Below are 23,509 nucleotides of genomic sequence, written 5' to 3' on the forward strand. Positions count from 1 at the left end.
CCTAATACAATGACAGATGCACACTTGCATGTGTGTGGAAGGTTAACACTCTGATTTTGTTTTCGACAAATTTATTCTGCCCATTTACATCATATCATGAGCACACGATGAAGGAAAAAACCAGGAGTTGAGAGGCAGGAGATGACAGCCTGTGCTGTGGTGCCCTCTATTGAGCACCCAGCCCCTCACCCCAGCCCACAGCAAACAAAGCCCCAGTTTCCTCTTTAAAAAGCCGACTGTGTTTCCTCCTTCATTTTTTAGAAGGGAGGAAATGTTATTGATAGCAAACAACTGTGAAGCAACTGTTGGGCATCTGATAATGTGTACGTTTAGGAAAGGCTTGAGCGACATGCGCCTGCTAGGCATTATTCATGTCACTCACTCGATAGGAAATACTAGCAAGGCTCCGTTGGAAAGAGGAAGCCACCACTCACCTGAGGAGATCCCACCTGCCCCACAGCTGCCAGTGCTCCCGCCTGAGCCCCAGCAAGCAGGCATCCATCCCTCTTGGAGCCAGTCTCCCACTTTCCACATCCCTGAGAGAGCACCCAGTGGAGACACCCCTGGGAGAGTCCTCCAACCCTGCACCAGCTCCTGCCTGTGAGACTGCGGTGGTAAGGTAAGGAGGTGTGAGGAGAAGGCCAAAACCCCAGACACCTCCAGGGAATGGCTCTGCCTTAGGCAGCCGAGTTTTGGGTGGCTTGCTTGCTCCAGCACCACACGAGCCGCAGCAATGCTGTGGATGCCCTTCATCTCCTGGGGACCCAAGCGCTGCATTTCCCAAAACTCCCAGTATGTCTTCAACCCTATCATAAACTGCATGTTTGAAAAGTAATTGAAGACTAATCCTTTTTTCTAAACCACATAATTTTTTGGGATCCAACTGTATTCAATTAAAAAAAAAAAAAAAAGCCAGTGATTGAACCCAACCTCATTTAAAATGGTTTTGTTAATTAGTTTTCTAATAAGTTAAACCTGTGCAGCTACAAAGGGATGGAAGCAAAGATGATCTTACAGAACCTAATATTATAAGCTAATGTTTTAATTTTGACCTCTAATTTAAGAATAAGCTTTTCTTGTGAATTTACAGACATCCTCAAAGGATGAGGACACTTACCAGGAAAAACACATAATTTTCCTTATTCTTACAAAGTAATTCATAATTGAAAAAGGGCTAGCTGACTTCCGTTAATGCAAATGGCCTCCTGAAATATTAAATTATGCCCAGAAAAGAAGTGAGCTTTACAGCTCTTCATCACTCAGAGATAATAACCTATAAGACAAGCAGACCTTACCCTGCATTTGTGCAGTAAAGCCAAATCAAAACGGGACACCTGTTTCCAGATTTCACCAAACTCTAGTGCTTTGCTTTAGTTTCCAGCTGTTGGCCTAATTCTCACGCTACTGTGCTTAGCATGGAAGGGCTTCACAAAGGCTCTTAGTGTGCACCTTGCCCCGTGCTAACTCATTTTGGAGTGACACGCGAACGAGGACAAGAGCATTCCATAGCCATCCACATATAGGCAATATGGAGGTGCTCCCAGGGCCGGGAGCTGAGTACCAGGGACCTTCCAGCTGCTCAATCCTTACTCCTCGGGCATGTGGCTCCTGCCCTGTTAGACACTACAGCAACCTGTTCACACAACAACGGGCACAGGGCACAAACTGAGACTGTGAAAGATCTAAACTCCATTTCAGAGATGGCTTGGATCCTGGTAATCTCACAAGGCACTGAGTGCAGAGAGGAGTTCGGGTTCCTGCATCACATGCAGGCATTTGAAAAATGTTACCTGTGAACCTCTCCCTTTACAGGTCCACATAGATTTGAATCCTGTTTCATCCCACTGCCATAAAGGAACACCAGTGAGGCTGTGAGCTTGTACACAGTGACTGCCATCATTGTTGGGGTGAATGGAGCACTTGGCTTTGCAGTTCTGGGTTACGCCACCCCATGCAACTACTTTCTGGCTCCCTTCCCACCCCCTTTCTAATATACCAGGGAGGTCCTGCTTCCCCTGGCATTGCCACACTACAGATCATGTAGCATCCAGATCTAGAGCTTTAGTAAAGTCGCTTGTTAATGAGTCCCACAAATTCAATTTTAGAGAAAGAAATCATAACTTTTGGTTCAGACTCATAAAAAAAAAAAAAAAAAGAAAAAAGGCATCATGGCAGCCTAGCTGAGCCAGTAAAAAGATCCCTTCTGTAAGCAGCAGCAGCACAGAGGTGCCAGCCAGCAGAGGGCAATGGTACAGTGCAGCAGGTGCCCAGCCAATTCCCCACAACAGAACTCTATCTCTGAAAACTCCCTCCAACTATTCCCTAGGGCTGAGAGAAAGCTGACACCCTTCTAAACAGCATCCAAGTTCAAACACTTAAATCATTACGTTACAGAGATGCCTCTTTGCCCATTCCTGGACAAACAGCAGCAAGGTAAAATGCTCCACATGCTGTCATTTTCTGCTGTCAGTACCCATTGAAGCTACACACATCTCCAAAACTGGAGAGTGAGGATGTGTTTTAAGAGAATCTACCTCTCTGTTTTGCCTTCTGAAGCAGAGACAACGGTTGCAAATATTTTTGATGCTGAAATACCTGGTTACCAGATTGTCCTCTTTGCCACCTTAAAATAAGAGTGATTTTGGAAATGCACTACTCCATGGGGCAGCACAGCTAAGCTAGAACTGCTCAGACCCTGAGACCTGAACTACCACAACCTTCATATAACCATTAATATTATTGCCTCTAGAAGCACTGTCAGTCTATTTCATCACCCTTGTTTCCTGAGGTGCAGAAAAAAACCTGATCCTTTCTGCTTTCCCTTTCCTCTCTCACATGCCTTCAATCAGTATTTATTTGCTATCCAGCAACAGATCCTATATAACTGTATATAGAATATTGTTCCTGCAGCAGTTAGCTCTCCCTGCCTTCAGCTGTTAAGCATAACAAATATACCTCAGGACCAATTATTTATTGTCTGTTAGGGAGGCTTATAATACACTGACTGGAAAAATAGTGGGTCCAATATTCCTCTACCCACTGACCACAAGGCTTAAAGCCTACTTGAATTATTTGCTTTTTTCCTTTGCTTATGTAGTTCTGATTCATGGAAACATTAATACTGAAAGAAAATAAATAGTCTCTCCTTACAGTGTTTTACCATGCCCTTACCCTGTGCAGTGGCTAAAGAGAGCTTGCAAACGTATGCACAATTCCTGCCCCTGCAGCTGTGAGTGGCCTGCTCTCACACCGGCAGTGCCAGGGTACAAGAATGGCAGAGAAAGCAGAAAATTACACCAATAGGGTCTCCACCACTGCAGAAGTTAAAGTGGTTACAGCAGCAGGACTGAGGGATGCAGTACTGAAACTCACACAGTACTCCCTTGTAACACAGGTCAGACAGACTCTAGCTAAGTCTGATGAATGATTTTATACAGATTGCAGCTTTACTGAAAACAGTCACAGCTGCTACGGCTTGTTTATGTTAGTGGGACTGGTAAACAAAGTAATTGGTAGTATAGGAAATATCTGTGTTAGGAGATCTTGCTACAGAGTTTTCCCAGGTTCCCGAGGGTTTAGTTCACAAAGACACCGATTCTCCATGAATATAAAGGGGGAGAGAAGCCTGTTTCTTTGTATGAGAATATCTAGCTCATTCTTGAAAGCTAGAAATAGACATCATGGTGAAAGATCTCCCAACCTTAGTACACAATTGCAAAGTGACATATATCCCAAACTATTATTTATAACCAATGCAGTGAAACACAATGGAAAAGTGCCAGTTGAAGTTGCCTTATAACCAATAGAGCTGAAGTCACGTGTATGAAATATGACTCTGCAAACAAAAAATAAATCCAGATGTGTAACATGTACAGATGACCACACGGGGGCTCTCAAGTACCAGAGATGAGCTATTTTAAAGCAGAAAATTGATGACATCATAAAAATGCCAACATCTCTAGGATAGGCTGTACTTACTTTTCCAGGAATTCTTGCAGACCCTGCCGGCGATGGTCCACATGATGAGGATTGTTCATATTGAAAAAGGGAGTTTTAGATGGCAGTTCGGGTAGCTGTCTTTATAAACAAGAAGCAAATACACAGTTAAAACCAAATCTGAAACAGCAGAGAAAAATGCATTAAGCAAATGCCAACCCCGAACATGTGAAAAATCACGGGTCATGTTCCAGAAGCTCATGAAATTGAATTTGGAACACGAGGTTGAGAAACTGGAGGGCTTCTCACTCAGCTCAAAGGGAAATATAAATTAATTTGATTTTTCTGGTCTGTTTGTTAAGCCTAAATGCATGTCTGGCTGGGTCTCTTATGGTCCTTGCAGAAGTTAAGTGCATCCTAAAAGTGCAGAGGAGGTACATACACCTATGCTAGACTGCTGTTTCTGCTGCCTGTGCATTGCAAAAGGAAACGCAGATCAAATCTGTTACAAATTAGAGCAGGGCTCACCTAACAAAGGCTATCAGTACAAACCTTCTTGTACTGATACAGTTCTTCTGGGTGTAAAGCCGAGAACATGCCTTGTACAGAATAAACTTCACAGAATCACAGGATCATCTAGGTTGGAAAGGACCTTGAAGATCATCTAGTCCAACCGTTAACGTAGCATTGGCAGTTTCCAACTACACCAGATCCCTCAGTGCCATGTCAACCCGACTCTTAAACACCTCCAGGGATGGGGACTCCACCACCTCCCTGGGCAGCCCATTCCAACGCCTAACAACCCGTTCTGTAAAGAAATACTTCCTAATATCCAGTCTAAACCTTCCCTGGCGCAACTTGTGGCCATTCCCTCTTGTCTTATCACTCATTACTTGGTTAAAGAGGCTCATCCCCAGCTCTCTGCAACCTACTTTCAGGTAGTTGTAGAGGGCGATGAGTTCTCCCCTCAGCCTCCTCTTCTCCAAACTAAACAACCCCAGAAACACAGGACACTTTTCAGCTCTGATTTCTGTAATTCTCAGAATTAAGATGAAACAATCCTCCCCTTCCATGATTGACAGATTATTAAATAGCCATAAAGTTGCTCACATAAGCACTGCATTGCTCTGAAGCCTCTGCCGAAGCCAAACAAATTCTCGAAAGCGTCGTCTAACACAGGATGTTTTCCTTGTAAAGCACATGCTGTTTGTCTGTTGGGAAATAAAAAACATTTTACTTTGTAAATGAGCTTAAGCTAAAGTGCAGGCATGGTATTAAAAACACAAGACGCTAATCCCTGAGACACCAATGGAAAGCTTGACATTAATTCAGTTTAGGTGAAGGACTGTGCTTTATCTCAGACAGGACTGGTGACAGTTTCTAGTGCTTCTCAGGGAAATATTTTTCATCGCTTTTTTTCTTTTTAAAAGCAAGAGATCTAGATTATGGCACAACAATAACAGGAAAAAAGATCTCAGAAAAAAAGTTTCAGCAGATAATGCCAATCTTTCCAGGGAAAAAAAATAATGTTTAGCTATTCTAGTTATAACCCTGCAAACAGTTAGCTACATAGAGTTCTTCCAGTGCGCAATCCTACTTAAATCAAAGAAACCAATGTGATTGCTCTCCACAAGTAGCAGCATTTGGAAGTTTTCCCACAGAACACTATTAGTCCACTAGAAAAATACCAATTCATCAAAAGAGAAACAATTCACGGAAATTAAATGCTTTTGCCAAATTTTCCTGTGAAGCACACATTTAGATTAAACCCTACCTACCAGACAGGACTCCATTATAAATCTGCCTGCAGTCTAAGCCACCCTCAATCACTTGCCAGGAACCACAACTCCTAGACAGCCAAATGACACAGATTGTAGGGGGCCCAAAGATGCCAGCTTGCTGGAAAAGATGAGTGTCTGGGATACCTCGCAGTTTAAGAAGCCAAATGCTCTAGGAGCTGGGCAGAAGGGGAACCCAGCTGGTCTAAAAGCCTGGCAGACCCAAGATTTTTAATCCATTGAGAAGCTTGGATGGTAGGACTGACCTAGAGACTTGGTCTCTGAAAGGCCTGGCATTGTGCTGGTAGGAAGCTGAGCTGATCCTTATGATGAAGCTGATGCTTATCAGCTTCAGAGATGCCCAGTGCTGAATCATATAACACTGAGTTCTCAATGACATCGCCCCAACTTAGCAGTCACTGAGAAAGCTGGTAATATACTGACTATTATAGTTATATATAAAGTAATATATATTCAGAAGCACCAATGCCTGTGAAGCAGTAATACAGCACCTGCCCCACCAATCTACAGAATTTCTGTTTATCAGAAGTCAAAAATACAATTGCTTTAGAACCAGTACTTAAACCACATTGTAAAATGTAAAAGTTTCCCAGGACTGATTGCCACACAGAAGAGAAGTACTTGTCACAATGGACATTTAATAAGCCATCATTTGACCGCTTGCTCTCATTACACTGAATGCTTAACTCCCCCACACAGGAAGGAAATGCTTTTGGTCTTGTGCCAAGCATTAACCATGTAAGTTGGTGATTTCAAATCCTTCACCTGATACTTGATACACTTCACAAAAAATTTTTTTACATTGCAATTAAAACCCCTGGATCTAGATTTGGATAACTCCTTCCGTATGTCACCCACCAAAGAATAATCAACAAAACAAAATTATGTATAGGACAGATTTAAGACACAAGAGACCCATAATTCTAAGTGCACTCCCATTACCATATGGCAGACTACAATCATAAACCCAAATGTAGTTACTTGGCATATCCAAGCACCACTAAACTAGCATAATATGAATGTGAAGGTACACTGAAAACAACCGCACTGCAGCAACCAAATAACATGGCAAAAAAAACTCGGGAGAATTTGAAGTACCAATAGCCAGATAATTACTTGAAAAGTTGTTTTCCCATGAATACCTGAACACCAGAATTCTGTAATGGTAAGATGTCACCGACTATATGACAATCTTCTAGTTGATATGTAAAGCTAAGAATAGTCTCTGTTGCAAGACACTGTAGAGTGCACATGTAAACACAATACCAGGTTCACCTCCCAGCTCTGTCACAGATCTTCTGCATGGCCTTTGGCCAACCCACCTTACCTGTTCTACTGCATCTCAGTTAAAAGGACAATAATATCCTCCAGCCTCCCAGAAGCGGTGTAGAGAAATTCCATTAATACCCCAAAGACAACCCTGGCTTGGACAGAAACAGCAATAAGAGTCCCAAGAATCTGCGCTGATATTTTTTTATACTTACATGAATAAATATCTCATAGTCTATGTAAGAATGCCATGAGTCTTCTTTTTGTGTCCTGGGGTCTCGCACCAAGACAGTTACAAATTCCTGCAAGTGCATAATAAAAATCAAGCAATTAATTTCAGAAGAAAAAGGGAGCCTGAAAGACTCTCTTGATTGCTCTGCTGTTTCACAAACTACTGTGCTCAGATTAAAAGCTGAACTGCTGCTTTATTGAATTTTGCAACCCTATAAAAGGAGAAGCAAAAAGCAATGAATCATCTGAGCTACACCACATGTCCGGGAAATTCCTCACCAAAGTGCTAACTGAAAAGGAGTATTTCAGATTAAGTAATACTGTGACAAGTCATACATGTTTCATGCATGGGAGATTTGGTGATATCAGTAGCTACAAACTAAAAACCTAACATTCAAAGTCACACATGTAAGAGAGAACTAGGCTTTTCCCACCCTTGTAGTCAACATTCACAAAGAATGTGTTACAAACCTGCTCCATGTACCCAATACATACGTATAGCATTATATTTGCTCCTAAATTTCTTTTGTCATTGTACCTATATTTTTTAAAATCAAGTATTTATACCCATTGATTTCAGGGATTGGAGGCAAGTGCTTGGTACCTCAACAAGGAGCTAAAGAACTACCTCAGTTTTCTAAGCCCCAAATGACTCGCTCCAGCCAGTGGAAAAGGATGCAACACTATTAATTGCCCTGGACACACACAGATTCAATGCAGGGAATTCAAGGTCTCAAGTCCAGTGTCCCGGGTGCCGTTTGGAAGGAGACAAATCCTCCTCCTCTGCCATGACACTTAATGCTTCCTGATACACGAGGAACTTAAGCCATGGAGTATACCCAAGGATGCAGGACCCGGACACTGCTATATTCCAGTCACCCCATCAACCTGTCCAAGGAAGCAACACACCCATGCTGCAGAGTGTAATTCCCCATTTTTGGGAGACAATGATATAAAGTATTTGTCATAGAAGTTGTCATATACAGTCTATTTCCTTTTAATTTCTACTTTTATAAAATAATTTAGAGAAATACCGAAGAAGTGTGAGAGGCCTGTGGGCATTACTGTTATGTAACTGGGCATCACTAATAGGAAGAGGCTGAAGAATTACACGCTTTCAAGTATCCTTAGCTAATGACCATGTCATTGTATCATGTTTTTAAAAAAGAAAAAAAGAACACCACCAAAAAACCCTGGCAAATCTGTATGTTCATACTGGGATGGAAAAGGTTTCTTTAAAAAACAAAGTTTGAAAATGTGCCTAACTACCTGCTATTTCCCAAGCAACAAATAGGCTGTCCTACTTCAGTTGCTTAAATAAGCTATTTACCCAAAGAGCTAAGCCAACCACTTAAACAATGACTCAGTTAAAGAAAACTATCATTTTAAGCTGTAGATATATTCCCCCTGAGAGGAGGGCACTGCACAAGATCACCAGGTACAGGAATCAACTGTGGGAGGAATGACAGTGTCTCTGGTAAATAACATGCTTTTTCAGTATGACTTTGCATAAATCACGAAATCTTGAACTAGAAAGGTCTCAAAATGTGTCTCTCCGTGCCCAAACCACAGATGTTAGAAAAGAAACCTTTACTCTTCAGCCAAGTCTTCTCCCCCCACCACCACACTTCAGCGTGCCACCAGCAGCAACCTTCAGTGGACTGACAGGAGAACAATGACAACCTTGAACAGAAAGATACTTTTTTTTCCTGAACAGTCATTGCACTCTGTACATGGCAGGGTGGTGTTCATGCTCTGGAATAGATCATTTACCATGCTGGTAAACGATGGTGATGTAAATGACGATTCCTGGTGGTCCTGCTTCAGGGATGGGGACCCTGAGGCCTGATGGCTGGATACAGCCCACAGTTTTATCTCACTTAGCCCAGCTCCTAGTCACAGGGGTGTTTTCTGTTTTATTGCTGGATACCCTTTTGATGCGTGCCATGAGCACCTGGCCAAAGAAAGCCTGTTTGAAGGGCTCTCACCACCTCTGCTGCTACTTTCATCGCTGAAGAGCACTGGAGCCTGATTCTCCTCCACAGCTTTTTAACCCCATGCCAACATGGCACAATAGGAACAAATTAGCAGAGCTGTAATCACTTCTACCAGCTGAGGGTCATGCCTTTACTTTTACAAAAACACTCGTGGGAGACATGAGGAAGTTGTTACCACTCCTGAGCAGATCCTGAGCAATGTGCTGAACAACTGAGAAGAAAACTTATTTTTTTTCCACCTGCCTCACTATCATATTTAGCACACATATATAGACATAGCATATTTTCAGATCCACTGTAACATCTTTTCATATCCATAGTCTTACGTTCTCCCAAGTTTTTGTCTTCCCCAGCCTTCTATTTTCCTGTGTCCCACTCTTCCCCAGAGCTGCAACCACTTCTCCTAAACATACTTTCTTTTCTTTCCTGAGCACTAAATGCATCAGTCCTGCAAGTGGAAGAGGAATTATGCCAGGAAGCTTCAAACAGAACACTGCTCTCCTCTTCCCTTCAACTAACTGCTGCAGCTCAGGAGTCACAACTGCAGGTAGCCAGCTCATAACCAAACCTTGGTCCCCTTCCGCTAACCTACCACCATACTGGCTTCTCATTGCCCTTTCTTTGTCTAGGTTCCCCAAATTACTTCATTTCCAAGTAACCTTCTATAACCCTCTCCTTTGTGCTGAATCAAAATAATCTTCGAAATAAAATGCTTCTTTCAACCTCTATTATACCAAAGTATTATGATTAAAAGTTACTATTGGATATGCTGTGAGTTAGCTACGGGTTACCTTGCAAGTCATTCCAGACCACATGATAAAATAGGCCCCGAGTTTCAATACTGAGGAAGTCAATCACCCTTCAGACTACACCTAGAGAGGAAAGGAGACCTGCTGTACACTCTGTGGCAGGCAGGTGTCTAGGCAGTGTATCACTGAGCCAAGAGTAAAAATGATCTGCGGTACAGCAGAGCACCTCTGCAAACTGCAGCCCTCACACACAGACAGCATCAGCTCCAATTAGAAACACCAGGATTTTAGAAGACTGGGCATTTCTTTTTTTTTCCCCTTTATTTACCAAAGAATACTGAGGCTGAGTTCAGAATGAAGCAAGATAAATGTTAAGCAACTAGAAAAAACCAAAAATGTACAGCCTTTCTCAAGAGCTATGGTTACTTCCCCTATAAACATCTTGAATCCAGGAAGTGTTAATCCCAATTCCCATTACAATTTCTGCTGCTCTGAAACAGTGGCTTTGCACACGCAGACTATCCCTCCTCTTTTGACCTTTAAGCCTTCTCCAGGATACAAGACCCCACTGGGACAAAAATATTGATTTAACCAAAGCAGCCCTAACTGCCAAGTAAAGATGAACACACACTGCCAGAAATGGTGCTTATACCTCCCTGTCCCTATAAAAGTAGGTTTGTAAAGGCCAATATTCACATGTAGGCTATATTAGGGTCCAAGCAGAGTTAGGTGGCAGAATACTCCTCTGGGAGATTGCTGTTGTATGATCAGTCCATCCTGCATTCACTCATCATAAAGACACCAGAATACAGTAGTTCTGGGCAATAACTACCTTTCTGCTCTGTATATACTCCCTTTCCTCCCCATCTTGCTATAAAAACTAGAATACTCTCAACAGGTGTGTCTATCTTCAAGTAACGCACTGTTCACGTAGGGGAGATGAGGCTGACCTCTTCCTCCCACAGCCCACATGAAAACTAACTTCATCTTTTGTCACAAGACTGTATTGCAGTCCAGCCACACAACCTGAAAAGCAGACCCTGAGGAGAGCCAAGGTTTTAGGGACTTTTTACTTTTGTCAGCTGCAATCCTTTTCAAGGTGTCTTCTTCCCCCACCCAGTTCTGCTCTTTTTTTCCAGAATTGCAGATCTAGCTGTTACACCACATTATACAAACTTTCCATTTTGGTTTTTGTTTTTTAATGGAGGGGCACAATACATGCATATCTATCCTGCATTCAAGAATGGTGGGTGTCCTCTAACGCTTAAGGGGAACAATTTTCAAAACCAGAACTTACTGCTGAGAGTTCAAAGTGTCCACGCCTGGTCATGGAGGCCTACTGCACTGGGAACAATACAGACTCAGCAGAAAGGTACTGGAAGAAGTGGCATCTCCATTTATTCCTTCTCCCTGGAAACTGCTAAATTCATACGCAAAACATTTCCTATCCAAACTGCTAGTGCTATAGTTTTGATATTGAGCCCAGCAGCCACACCTGCTCAAATATCCTCATGAAGAACTTCAAATCTGCCCCAAAAGTAGTCGTAACTACTACAAATAGTCATAACTGCTTAACAAGCAGGCATCAGCAGCGCAGCTTCTCTGGCTGGATGTGCCTTTTAATTCCTGGCTAAAACAGTCAGTTTAGGCATGGCACTGGTGGCATTTTGCTACCCTGTCCTCAAGGCCTGGAGCAGTCCAAGTAGCTAGGGTCACACATAATGACAAAATGGCCAAAGTGACCCCCAAGCCTGGTTTACACCTACTTCCTTGTGGTTACAGTCCTATGCAAAGAACACGAGTGCTGACAGCAGAGGAAAACGGCAGCACTGAGGTCATGTAGACACAAGCACTGAGAACTGAAATGTTCCCACTTGGATTTGTCTCAAAAGAAAGAATACACCATAAAGGCAAAAAGCAGCTGAAGCAAACATAAGAAGTTTTTTTTTTTTTTCTCCTTTCCCCACCTCCTTTCTCCTGTTGGAAATATTTCTGCACAGTACAATGGATTGCTCAGAAACAAGGATAAGCCAGAAGCTCTACTATATAGAATTTGACCACAAAAACTGTTTCTGAGAACTCTCTTTTTAACATTTTCCTATTAGGAAAATAGAAAATCTGACATGAAAACATCTATTTTTAATATAGGGAAAAAATCTACCACATGGAGGAGGAATAAAAATAATCTCACATTGGATGATTATTCACATTAATCATTCCAGCTGCATTTTAATTCAAATGTTTATGCTCAGGACTGTATCAGGTGATAAACTCATGCTCCATGGTGCCACTGTTACACATCTGATTAGTCAAAAACTCCTGAAGAGTCATTTTCCACAAAGCTTCTGAGAAAAATAAAGTTTCCCATCAGGTTGCCTATTAGTAAAAGGATCAACCACAAAGGACATGGGGACTTCTCATGCTGGGAGTTTTGGCATCTTCACTCCATGCACGCTGAGTAGTAAGGCTGGTAAGAGACTAACAGCTGAACAAATTATTTTGTCTGAAACTTTTCATGTTCATTGGGACTGAGTAAAAGAGAATGTGCAAGTGTGATTCTTGTGGTCCATGCATCCGGTAATCAGAGTTCAGACGCAGCTCCAACCATTATGTCCTACAAAATAGCTGAAGACCAACGGAGAGCAGACTGAAATCCAAGTCCTTCTCTCCTGTCTCAGTGTCTGAGTCCCTTATGTACAGAGTCACTTACTCTCCTTCTCTCTGATCCAATGAATATTTGATTCTTCCATCAAACTTTAACAGAAGGAACTGGCACTGCATCGCTCCATAACATTCTGTAGCCAGGCAATTAAAAGCATGAAGAATACAACCAATCTTTCCTGGTCCATGGGAACCTTAATGAAATTCAATCCACAATGACCAACTAGAATCCTTTTTTATTAAAGCTTAGACATGACTTACTTGTTTTTCATGTTTCGGTGTCATCTTCACTGGTTTGTATTAAAATAAAAATTAGCCTGAAAAAAAACCAAAACAGACATGAGATTGGCATTTAGAACATTCAGTAGTTCTCTGAACATCATTATCACTTTTGCTAGACATTAGTAGACACTGGGAAGAGCCAGGCACAGTGCCATATATACCAGAAAACATGTTTGCATTAACTATAGCTAAGAATTCATTAATTTAAAAAAATCCCATTTTAGAAGCACTGTGTTAGGCCCTGCGTGGGGCTATCTGTCATACATGACAGTCCGGCGATGCCTGTCCATCTCTGGAAGTCAGTGCTTTTCTTCATTGCTCCGAGAGCTGCCCTGAGGCTCATCCTTGCACCCACCTCCCACCAGCTCCACGCAGCCAGCATCCCCAGTGCACACACACAGCTGAGGCAGTGCTGCCCACACCTTGCTCCCAGGCACCCAAGCACAGCTCTGCGTGACTGCAGCTGAGGCCCAGGAGATGCTAAAACATCTGACTCAGCACAATCAAAAACCCCTCTCAACCGTTTCTCCGAGACAGAGATAAGCAGAGAACTGTTTGGATCCTGCAGGCTAGCTAATAACTCAGGCTAAATTTCACGGTGTCCATGGTTTTAAAACCTCCATGTAGGGAAGTGTATAATTCGACCAATCAAAAAAATCCCATCATTAACTTATGTTCTAAATCTACTTTTTCACTGGAAATCCTGGTAAATTTTTAACTACCTCTGCAGCCTTTAAATGGACAGGTACCCACATGGGAAGAGCATGGCAGCTTTATTCACTTGCTACTTACATACACACCGCCTGTCTAAAAACAACTGTCATGGGAAAAGGATTTGCGATTTGCCTTTCCCCCTTACCTCTCCCACATGCCACCCAGCCACTGCCAGCTAACACCTACACTGACCCTCAGCTACAAAAACAGCCTCTTGCCTCCTCAGCTGTGAAAAGTCAGCCTCCTCCTTCCAAACCGAGAAGACCCAAGCAGGATCCCTCCTTCACCCCAGTATGTCTCCCCACACAGGCTCCATGGTCAGGAGGGGTGCCACTCGAGCAGGAGAAGCTGAGCAAAATCCTCCCCATGCATCCCTCTGGACAAACATGTCTAACTTTCAAAAAACAACTTCAACTATTTTAATAAAACAGAGAACAAAGATAAGCACACATATATTTCTTTGACTGGGAAGTTATTTTGGACAAACACATCTTTGTCAAATTTCTATAGGATCAAGATACTCTGCCTCCAAATAGAAAAGTCCCTACACAGGACTTCAGACATCCTAAACGGTGTCATCAGTACGGTTCTCGTCTCTATAAAGGTAAGGCCACCATTTCGCTTCTGCAGCTAGGATGGCACTGACAAAAGCACAGAGGAATATCAAAAACACACTCCCAATAAATTTTCTTTTTTTACTCAATGTATTTATGCCTAACTGGCATATACACTCTGGGCTGAAGGCATTAGAAGAGCCTTGGACACTTCTTGCTGCACAGGCTCAGCAGCGCCAAGCAGCTCTGCAAGGGGGGCAGGCAAGAATTTGGCTCATCAGTTATAACTGCTGTTAATATCAAAGTATGTTAGGAGCCTTCCTTTCAGTAAGGATAAACAGCTTTTATCTCTCAAGAGAGTGCAAGCCCACACCACAGAAAACACTGTGCAGGGCTCAGGCTGTTAGAAGAGGATTCTGTCTGCTATCTCTTCCCACTGGGTGCAGTTGTAAACCTACGTAATTTTTTTTGGGGGGTGGGGGTGGTATCATCCCCCTTTCTGCTCTGGTTGAATGTGTTGGGTTTTTTTTAAAAAAATGGCATTTTTTTCCCAATTATATACCTTTATTCTATCAGATTCTGCAGCCTCTTCTCTCCTGTCTCTTAAGTGACTTAAGAAATTATGCAAGGCCAAAATATCTCATTCCTGACACTGTTAGTGAATGACAGGGCTGAAATAACACATTTCATTTTGTTGTCTGTTTTTCTAATGACCGAGTTATAGCACAGAACTGGTGCAGGATAGAAAGAACAGTTTAAACTCCAAACAGCCATCACAGTTTTCAATATTTAATGACTAAAATTAATATTTCAGCACCAAAAGCCTTCCTAAAATATTTAAAGTACATTGTTTTTTCATCAAGTAATCTGAAAAAAAAAGGAAACACAAGCCCACTGAGATCACCCCAAGTCTGAGATCATCCCAGTCACTGTCACCACTTGCAAACATACTGAATGCAGTATTCTGTCTCATAGCAAGACATATATTTTGGGACCTCTTTAACACACGTAGAAGCCAGTGAAGCAGAACAGTTCAACTCTCTGCTTAAAAAAATGTCTTTTTATCTTTAGAAAAACCCTACCCAAAATACTGGTGACAGAGTGAAACAGCCTTCAGAAGACAAACCAAAGGTTGCTGGTCTTTTTTCTCATTAAAAAAAAAAATTTCCACTGAGAGAGAAATGTGGAAACCAGTGCTGGGAAAAAGAATCAAAAAAGGCAGTGGTAGATCTGTAGTTTTGATAAAATGTTTTCTGCTGTGACTGGGGAAAAAACCTCCATTGCTTTGAGGAAGTTTTTGTTCTGCTTCTGATCTATTATCAGTCTGAAGACTTCTTTTTTCTTAATTAGTTTCATATACTTAATGTAACACCTGCTCCTTGCAGTACATGTTTTTGACAGTTCTTAATTGCATAATCAACAAAACCACCAGGGAATGGCTCCACAACTGCCAACAACAACCACCCAAAGTAAAAAGATTACGTAGGATGACTTGCCATATTTCCTGTAACCTAAAAAAAAAAATCCAGGGGAAAAAAAAACCAAACCAAACAAACAAGTGCTGTAGTGCTTTTCTTAGGGGTAATAGATAAATCACAGAACATGCCTGCGTGCACCTATGTTCCTGAAAGGCAAGTCATCCATATGGATTTGTAAGGAAAATACACATGCAAGGGGTGATGGTGGGAGGGGGAGGGTATGAAGAATAGAGCTGTAATAAATTAAGATGCTAGCTCTGGACGGTTCAAAAAAAGACTATAATAAACTCAGTAATCCCATGCTAAAACATAAGTAGTACTTTGATTCAGGATAGGACAATGCAAATTTCTTTTGGGGAGCATTTATTGATTGGCAGAAGCCTCAGGTTCTGGACTAATTCTGAAAGGTCAGTCACTGGCAGGGAGAGTCACTGCTGGGAAAAGAGCATCTGCAACTCTTGCACGGAGCAGAGGACCTGAGGGATGCCTGTGCCACTGCTGTTCCAAGGCAGTAGGAAATGGAGGAGATAAATCCCAACTCAGTACTAACTCACAGCTAGTCAGAAGCATGGATGAAATGTTATTATAGGTTTCAGATGAAAGGATAACAAGTGGGAGAAAGCAATGTTAACTTCCTTATGGAACAAAACTGCCTGGAATCATAAGACCAGCCATACTGTATATATCAATGCAAAGGTCCATCTAGTTCAGCAGTGACCAAATGGTGACTCATACTGGAACCTCAGAGTATAAGAAACAGTAAAAATTTTGAGTGCTTATTGCCCAGTTTTGAGGAAAAGATATGAAAACTACAGGTAGCATACATTTATACATATAAAATGTGCCATTCTGTGATGCCACACTGATCACATCATAACATTGCTTGGCATTTACAGGAATTGGGTACATAGCCATCACAGAACTACTGCTCTTGTTGATAGGAAAAATCTTATTCAAATTATGTTCCCCAAGCAGGGACTCCCAGTCAATCCAGAGTAACTCAGCCTCAGTGTAAGTGGATGTCTTCTACTTCACCTGGTCCAGTTTAATATCTGGGGTCAACTCAACTCTGCTCATCAGAGGAGCCACGAGTTTCCTTCTGTCCCTCACTGTCCATGAACAGAACAGTGAGGACTGTAACTCTCAACTGTGGAGGACACAAAGCATCCTTCCTTCTTTCATCTACCCTGCTGGTTATCCACCTCGCATTCCCTCAGCAAAGCATCGTAAGGGTCTGCTTGTCAGAAGTGAAAAGAATATGAAAAACAGCAGCATTTTCATCTAAACTCTGCACAGCACTCAGATGTCTGCATACAGCTTAGTGAAGTTGTCCTGGTTTCAGCTGGGATAGAGCTAATTTTCCTTCTTAGCAGCTAGAATAGTGCTGTGGTTTGTATTCAGTATGGGATTTGATATGAGAAGAATATCGATAATGTACTGATGCTTTTAGTTGTTGCTAAGAAATCAAGGACTTTTCAATTTCTCGTGTCCTGCTAGTGTGCAGGTACACAAGAAGCTGGGAAGGAGCATAGCCAAAACAATGGACCCAAACTGGCCAATGGTATTCCATATCATCAAATGTCATGCTCACTATATAGATAAGGATTGATCAGGAAGCTCACCCTGGCTTCTGGGATTGTGGTTTCAGGATTCTCTCTTCTCTGGGATCACTAGCCAGGAACAGGCTGGGCATCAGCCAGCGGGTGGTGTGCAATCACACTGTGCATTACTCATTTGTATTTTCTGTTATTACTATTATCATTATTATTTTAATTTCAATTTTTAAATTGTTTTCATCTCAACCTACGAGTCTCCTTACCCTTACTCCTTCAATCCTCTCCCCCATTCGCTGGGGGTGAGCGAGCGGCTGCACAGTGTTTTGCTACCGGCTGGATTTAAACCACGACAGAAGTCAACAAAATAAAGTACCCCTTGAGCAAATCCATCTCACTTTCCAGCCTCAAGGTAGCTGTTTTATCAGTGTTGTATTACAGTAGCAGCAGAATTGTTTCGTTGCTGAGCAGGAAACGAGGACACCATCTAAGTTGCTTTTAAAAGAACAAGAGCTTTCCAAATCAGCGACAGGATTCACAGACCTTCCTTCCAACCACAACGTGACGTAGAAACGCACTGCCAAAAATCATGCCTTTCCAGATGCACTCGAAATTCTTATTTCCAGCCGATGCTGTCATGATGCTTAGTTAACTGCTCTTTTCCTATAGGATTTCACTCCATTTGGTTGCTAAATGCTTGTTTATGGCCACCAGGTATAAGACACTCTTTAAACACTATGTTACTGCTTTTCCCCAACCAGCCATTCCCTTGTACTGCAATCTTCCTAGCTACTGAAACCTGTTTTTATCAAGACAATGAATTCAGGCCATTTAAAAAAAACTATCAAAGAAATTTTCATTAATTCCAGAGGAATGTGAAAATCAAAGAGTTAATCAAACATACGAATTTCCTTCTCTTCTCCAAAATACATACATGGCATGGATTGCGGTGTCAGGTGTGGGTCACAGACTTCCAATTACAGTGGTATTATACCACACTTTGAATTGCATCAACTTAATACCATATTGCTGGACACCAGTATGACTCACACACCAAGCCTCTCTCAAACCTCTAAAAGCCTAAAGATAAACAAGGAAGAAGTACTAAGAAATCTGTTCACAGTAGGGGAGAGCATCGAATGTGTCTTCACTTTCTTTTTTTTTTTTTTAACAGTCTCAAATTGCAGACGTATGCTCAACCAAAGGACTTCATCCATATTCTGCAGTTTCAGTGGGTTGTTGATCCCAGAGCAACTATTACTTTCAGGTTTTCCCATTAGAAAATATTGGTAAGGCTAACGCTGGCAGATTGGGATTTTAGGCAATGGCTACAGAACTGTAATTGTGGGTCAAGACACTGAAAGAACAGTATGTGCCAGCCTTCATCATGGTAATCAGTAATTACTCAGGGCTGATGCTTGCCACGGCTTCTGCAGACTACCTGGGGACCGCTCAAAATTCTCCTGCAGCCCTGGCTCCTGTGTTCTCCAGGCAGCCTGTCAAGCTGGTCTGCCATGTGAGCCTGCCTTTCCTAACTCTTTGCAAATATTACAGTGCATAGTAAGTAGCTTAAACTACACTAAATGATTTTGTAGTGTAAATAATTGCCGGTTTTGTTGCTAGGGCATTTTCAGGAAGCCAACAAAGACATGAGGCAGTCTTTGAACAGAAGCACTGGTGACCTCCAAGGTAAAGTCTCAGTATGGCTCCAGAGAACTTCTGAGATCCTTTGAGCTAAGAGAAATTTGTTTCAGAATCAGCAGTCTGGCAAGTTCAATTATGTCTCAACTATAGCTGTATACATTCAACATGGAAAATACTGGATAAGCATTAGACTTCTTACCAATACTTATATAAATTAGAGTATACGACTGGCAGTAAAACTACCTTTGAAAACAAAGGGAAAGAAGCAAGTAATTTCCAGGCTAAATCCCAATTGCTGACACAGTACCCGTGTACTTTCCAAGTCAAAGTTCCGTTCAGTTACAAAAATGACAAGTGAAGATGTCCATGTTGTTCACTCACAAACCATATACACATCTTATTAGATACACCAATGAGAACTGGCAATATACAATCACTCACAGACAGAGAAGCCACCCCTAGATATTTTTATATGATGCCAATTACAAACAACACATTAGACAGCTGTTGCTTTTACAAACTGGATTACAAACCATAAAGAAGGTATTTGTAAAAAGAGACTAAAGTATCAGCATTTCAGAATGCTAATTAAAATCCTAAGAAAAATCTTAAATGCTGCTTCTGAAGAAGAGTTTATGTTCAGAGAATGTATGGTTTTCTTTCTTCCAAAAACTTCATATTTCTTACAGGAATTAAGTATTTCACTGCATTAAATCAAATTAAGTTGCCCTAAAAATATTATCGTCCCCAAGGTATCTCTCTGTAATAACTAATTTTTACATATCATGAGGAAAGAAGGGCCGATGGCAGCTGTATCTTTCCTGCTGAGTAAGCAGAGCAAAAGTCAGCAAACGCCATGCAGTTTTATTGCAACATTTCTTTCTCAGTCTCTTACATGCAGAGGCTGACATCACCTGACCTTTTCCTTCCTGACTCACTCCCTGAAACACTTTGCATCTCATGTGCCAGAAGTTTCTCATTTTTTGCTCATTTTAAAGTCTTTTAATTTATGATATGATTTTTCTCTGCTGCTTGAATTGCTATTACATAGCACTACATGTTTTAGCTTGGCTTGCTTTCTGCTATGGATTTCCTTATTCTACCAAAACGGCTATTTTTGTGACACGCCACCTGGTCTCATCTAGGAAATGCTAGTGCTTGGTCTTGTCCCCAGAGAGGAAGCTGAAGCAAAAGCAATAGTCTTGGCTGTAACCACAGAATTAGAAGTCCCAGTCTCATGATGTGAGTCTGGGGAGATGGCTGGGAAAGACCAAGCACAGATACAGTCAAAAATAAAATGAATAGTTAAGTAATAACATCCTGAGACAGATCGATCCTAAGCAATCTCTATAACTGCAGCTCAGAACAGTGGGGAAGATAGGAAATATCGCAGTCAACACAGTGCGCTCACCAAGCATTTTGACAGACTCTGTTCAAACTGTTGTGTTTCTTGGCTCTTTTTAAGTTGAGCAAGCCCATGAGGGATCATTACAATGGTCCAGCTGGATCAGCCATCCAGTCTCCCACACAGTAGCAATTCACTCTTCAGACTCTCTTCCCCTGAAGAACGCACCAGATGGCCCCTCGTGACAGCAGAAACCTATTGGTGTTGCATCTCTGTAGCTGCACCCCTATATTGCACTAGTTTACGAGCTGGATCTATCAACCATTAAATTAACCATTTAAGAACGTATTAAGAGTGATTTCAACTGGGCAGCTTGTTTGTTCAGCGGGCTTTGTTCTCTTTCTGAGATAGCCTGTGGCAGTGGCATGAAAACAATATTTTAGAAGTAAATAGCTTCTAAATAGTGTTACTCATTACTACAGCAGACAATTCTGAGGAGCAAACAGCATTTGGCCAGAGAAACTTTTCATGAGACTGACCAATAAGAAAATCAGGCTGAAAATCAGCGATTTATTCATATTCCTGGATTTTCTGCTTCTCATTTCTTTTGTTCCCACTAAATGTTAAGATGTGATTTTAGTTACTTTCATCCCAATACTCCTTTCATAAGTTAGACAACAGCAAGAAACATGACAAACACACAAACATGGGAGGAAGAGAAGAAAAGCAGCACTTGGGTTTGAGTGGTCTGTGGTCATCAACAGCAAACACTGGCTCGATCAAGCAGCAAGAAGAGCAAAGGTAGAAAACTTCATGCCTGCAGGACAAACATGGCCCACAGCTTGCTTTCATGGTGCCCAAACCCACATGATATTTTTCTACCAATGAATTCAAGTAGACCACTAAGTAATCTGAAGGACTTTTTCTGCCTTTAGCTGGAGAAAGACTTCCCACTCATGAAGCAGGTGCTGCCTAAATTAGTAGAATGCACAGATTTAAATTCATTTTAAACCTGGTCAGCTCAGACTGTATTACAAGCCTATAGGAAAACAACGAACTGAGATGAAACTGGTTTAAGTTTGTGTTGTTTAAGTAAGGCTTATTCCAGGTTCACTTAAGTATATTTACTTCAGGCGAAAAAACGCACAATCCAGTCTTAGAACAAGTGTCAATTTTACATAATCACACCTTTAGCTAAACCAGTTGAAACCTACACATTACGTATGGACGTATTTGAAATCCTACTTTCTGGTCCTACATGCAAATATGTAATAAACGTCTATCATGTGGCTGATGGGACCTGACAATCACCAAGAGATCCTCTCCAGCTCTACCATTCTGCAGAAACACAACGATGCTGTGGGGATAATAACTTTTCAGTCCAGGGCTACACATGCATCTCAGAAGGAAACCACAATCAAGGTAACTTGGCAAAACGAACGGCCCATGAGAGGCGGGAGCAGTACCACACATCCTCCGCAGCTGGAAGCCCCATAGAGGAAAGTCTCACTGCAGGTATCCAGCCTCCTGGGTCACTGCCAGTAACTTTTCTGCAGAACTGATGCTATTGGGTCACTATGGCCAACAGAGATCGAATAACCATTACTGATGATGCGTTCTGCTTTACAGACAAGTTTCAAATCCTGCAGCGCTTTATATACAGGCAAGTGCTTTACATACTTGGAAAGCACTCTATAAAGACAGCATTGTCCTTGACAGAGTCTGTTTTATTGATCTAGCAGAAGAACAGGAAGGAGAATGGTGGTCATCTAGCATAAAAACAACATAGCTTTTGCAACTGTAAGAACTAGCTATTAACTGACTACTGAAAACCAGAATTTCCTCTGCATTAGAGAGAATAAGGCTATTCAAGATTTGAAAGTTATCTAGTTTAGCTGAGCTTACGGGAAAAAGACAGCACTCCTTAGAATTAAGCTTTGATAAAAATCCAGTGAAGGGATAATCATATACACTGAACCCAATTACTGTTTTCCACAGTGCCAACAGACTTACATTTCAGATGTCTAGGACAAGTCAATTACCACCCAAGGTTAGAATGACAGAAGCTCCAATGACCCTCAGGTGGTCAAAATAATTCTGCAGTATTCAGAAACACGCTAGTGCTTGCTGCTGTCATGGTCTAAGAGCATAGGCAAGACAGTGCTGTAAGCAGAGATGGTGCCTTGTGTGAGAGATTAGAAGTATACTTGAAAATATTTCAGAGGCTATCCTAAAGCTGTGTTTTTTCAAGCAGACATGTTACTCTAATAAAATATATTTAATGTGCAAAACTTGCCTTGGACAAAGACCGGTGGCTCTGGAGAGCCTGGGGAATATGGAAGAATCATTTCTGAAAGAAAGTCATTGCTTATGCACATATACTACAGTACAGCATATTAATAGTATTTTTCAAATCTTGTATTTAATTCAAGTATGTAATGACAAAAAAGAAGGCAAAATCTGTCTGTGGACTGAAGCCTGAAGACTGCCTTTATGTTTTCTTAAAGATAGTCCACAGTATTCCAAATAATCTTTACAGTTATCGTGCATTAGTTACAAGGTTTGGTGCATGTACTGAAGAGTAGTTTTCCTGAGAAAGTCAAGATGGTTTCTTTGCAAGGTGACCTGATCTATTAACACCTGCTTACCAGGGTTTGCATTAAACCCGTTGTGACTCAGCTTTGAAAAGCTTGCCCAAAAGATCTCAGATGGGAGAAGATCTTGCATCCCTATTCTAAGATTTAGCTTTGGACTACACAGCCAGTGTAGTCCTTTTCCTGGCCAGCAGGTCAAACAGATCTTCCTTCCAAATCTACCTGTGATAGAGCAAAATAGCAGTCAAAGCTTCCTTACAGACAAGCAGATTAGGAAGGCTTTGTTTCAGCACAAGTATTTATGTGTGTCAAACAGTTCTTTATAAAATCCCCAAAGGGATATTTTGGCTATAAATCCTCTCCGATTCTTGGATCTTATTGCCCAAACCCAGTTTCATGTCTGGGAGGTGGAGGGACTGGTTAAGCCAGCCACCTGGCTGCCTTCCCCACCACCTTCACAGCAACCCCCACCTTCATCCGCCTGGAGAGGGGGAGACAAGGGGCTTTATCTCATCTGGAATGAGAGATTTGTCTTCCTGTTTCCCCAACAACCCTGTTGATAAAACTCCAAACAGTCACACCGCACCATACAGACGTAACAAATGCAACATAGTCATAAATTCTTGGGGAGCAGACCCACTGGTGTCACAGCCATTAAACGTCAGTCTCATTTCACATGTCTGAAGACATGCGAGGGTATCTT

The 23,509-nt window shown here is 41.7% G+C and overlaps 1 protein-coding gene across 3 annotated transcripts in view; it reads right to left on the minus strand.

Annotated features, from left to right (window-relative positions):
• SNX10 (sorting nexin 10) overlaps positions 1-23,509 on the minus strand; it is a 35,959-nt gene that overhangs the window by 6,839 nt on the left and 5,611 nt on the right. For 2 of the 3 annotated variants that reach the window (XM_074862271.1, XM_074862282.1), the window contains exons 2-5: positions 12,904-12,959; positions 7,220-7,306; positions 5,047-5,147; positions 3,979-4,077 (exon numbers count right to left, since the gene is read on the minus strand). In XM_074862271.1, the coding sequence (XP_074718372.1) occupies positions 3,979-4,077; positions 5,047-5,147; positions 7,220-7,306; positions 12,904-12,927 (311 nt within the window). In that variant the 5' untranslated portion in view covers positions 12,928-12,959. Of the gene's footprint in view, positions 1-3,978; positions 4,078-5,046; positions 5,148-7,219; positions 7,307-12,903; positions 12,960-23,509 lie in introns of those variants that run through there. The other variant, XM_074862291.1, reaches the window with a different exon arrangement.

The sequence above is a fragment of the Strix uralensis genome, chromosome 1, assembly GCF_047716275.1.
Source record: "Strix uralensis isolate ZFMK-TIS-50842 chromosome 1, bStrUra1, whole genome shotgun sequence".
NCBI classification, from domain to species: domain Eukaryota; kingdom Metazoa; phylum Chordata; class Aves; order Strigiformes; family Strigidae; genus Strix; species Strix uralensis.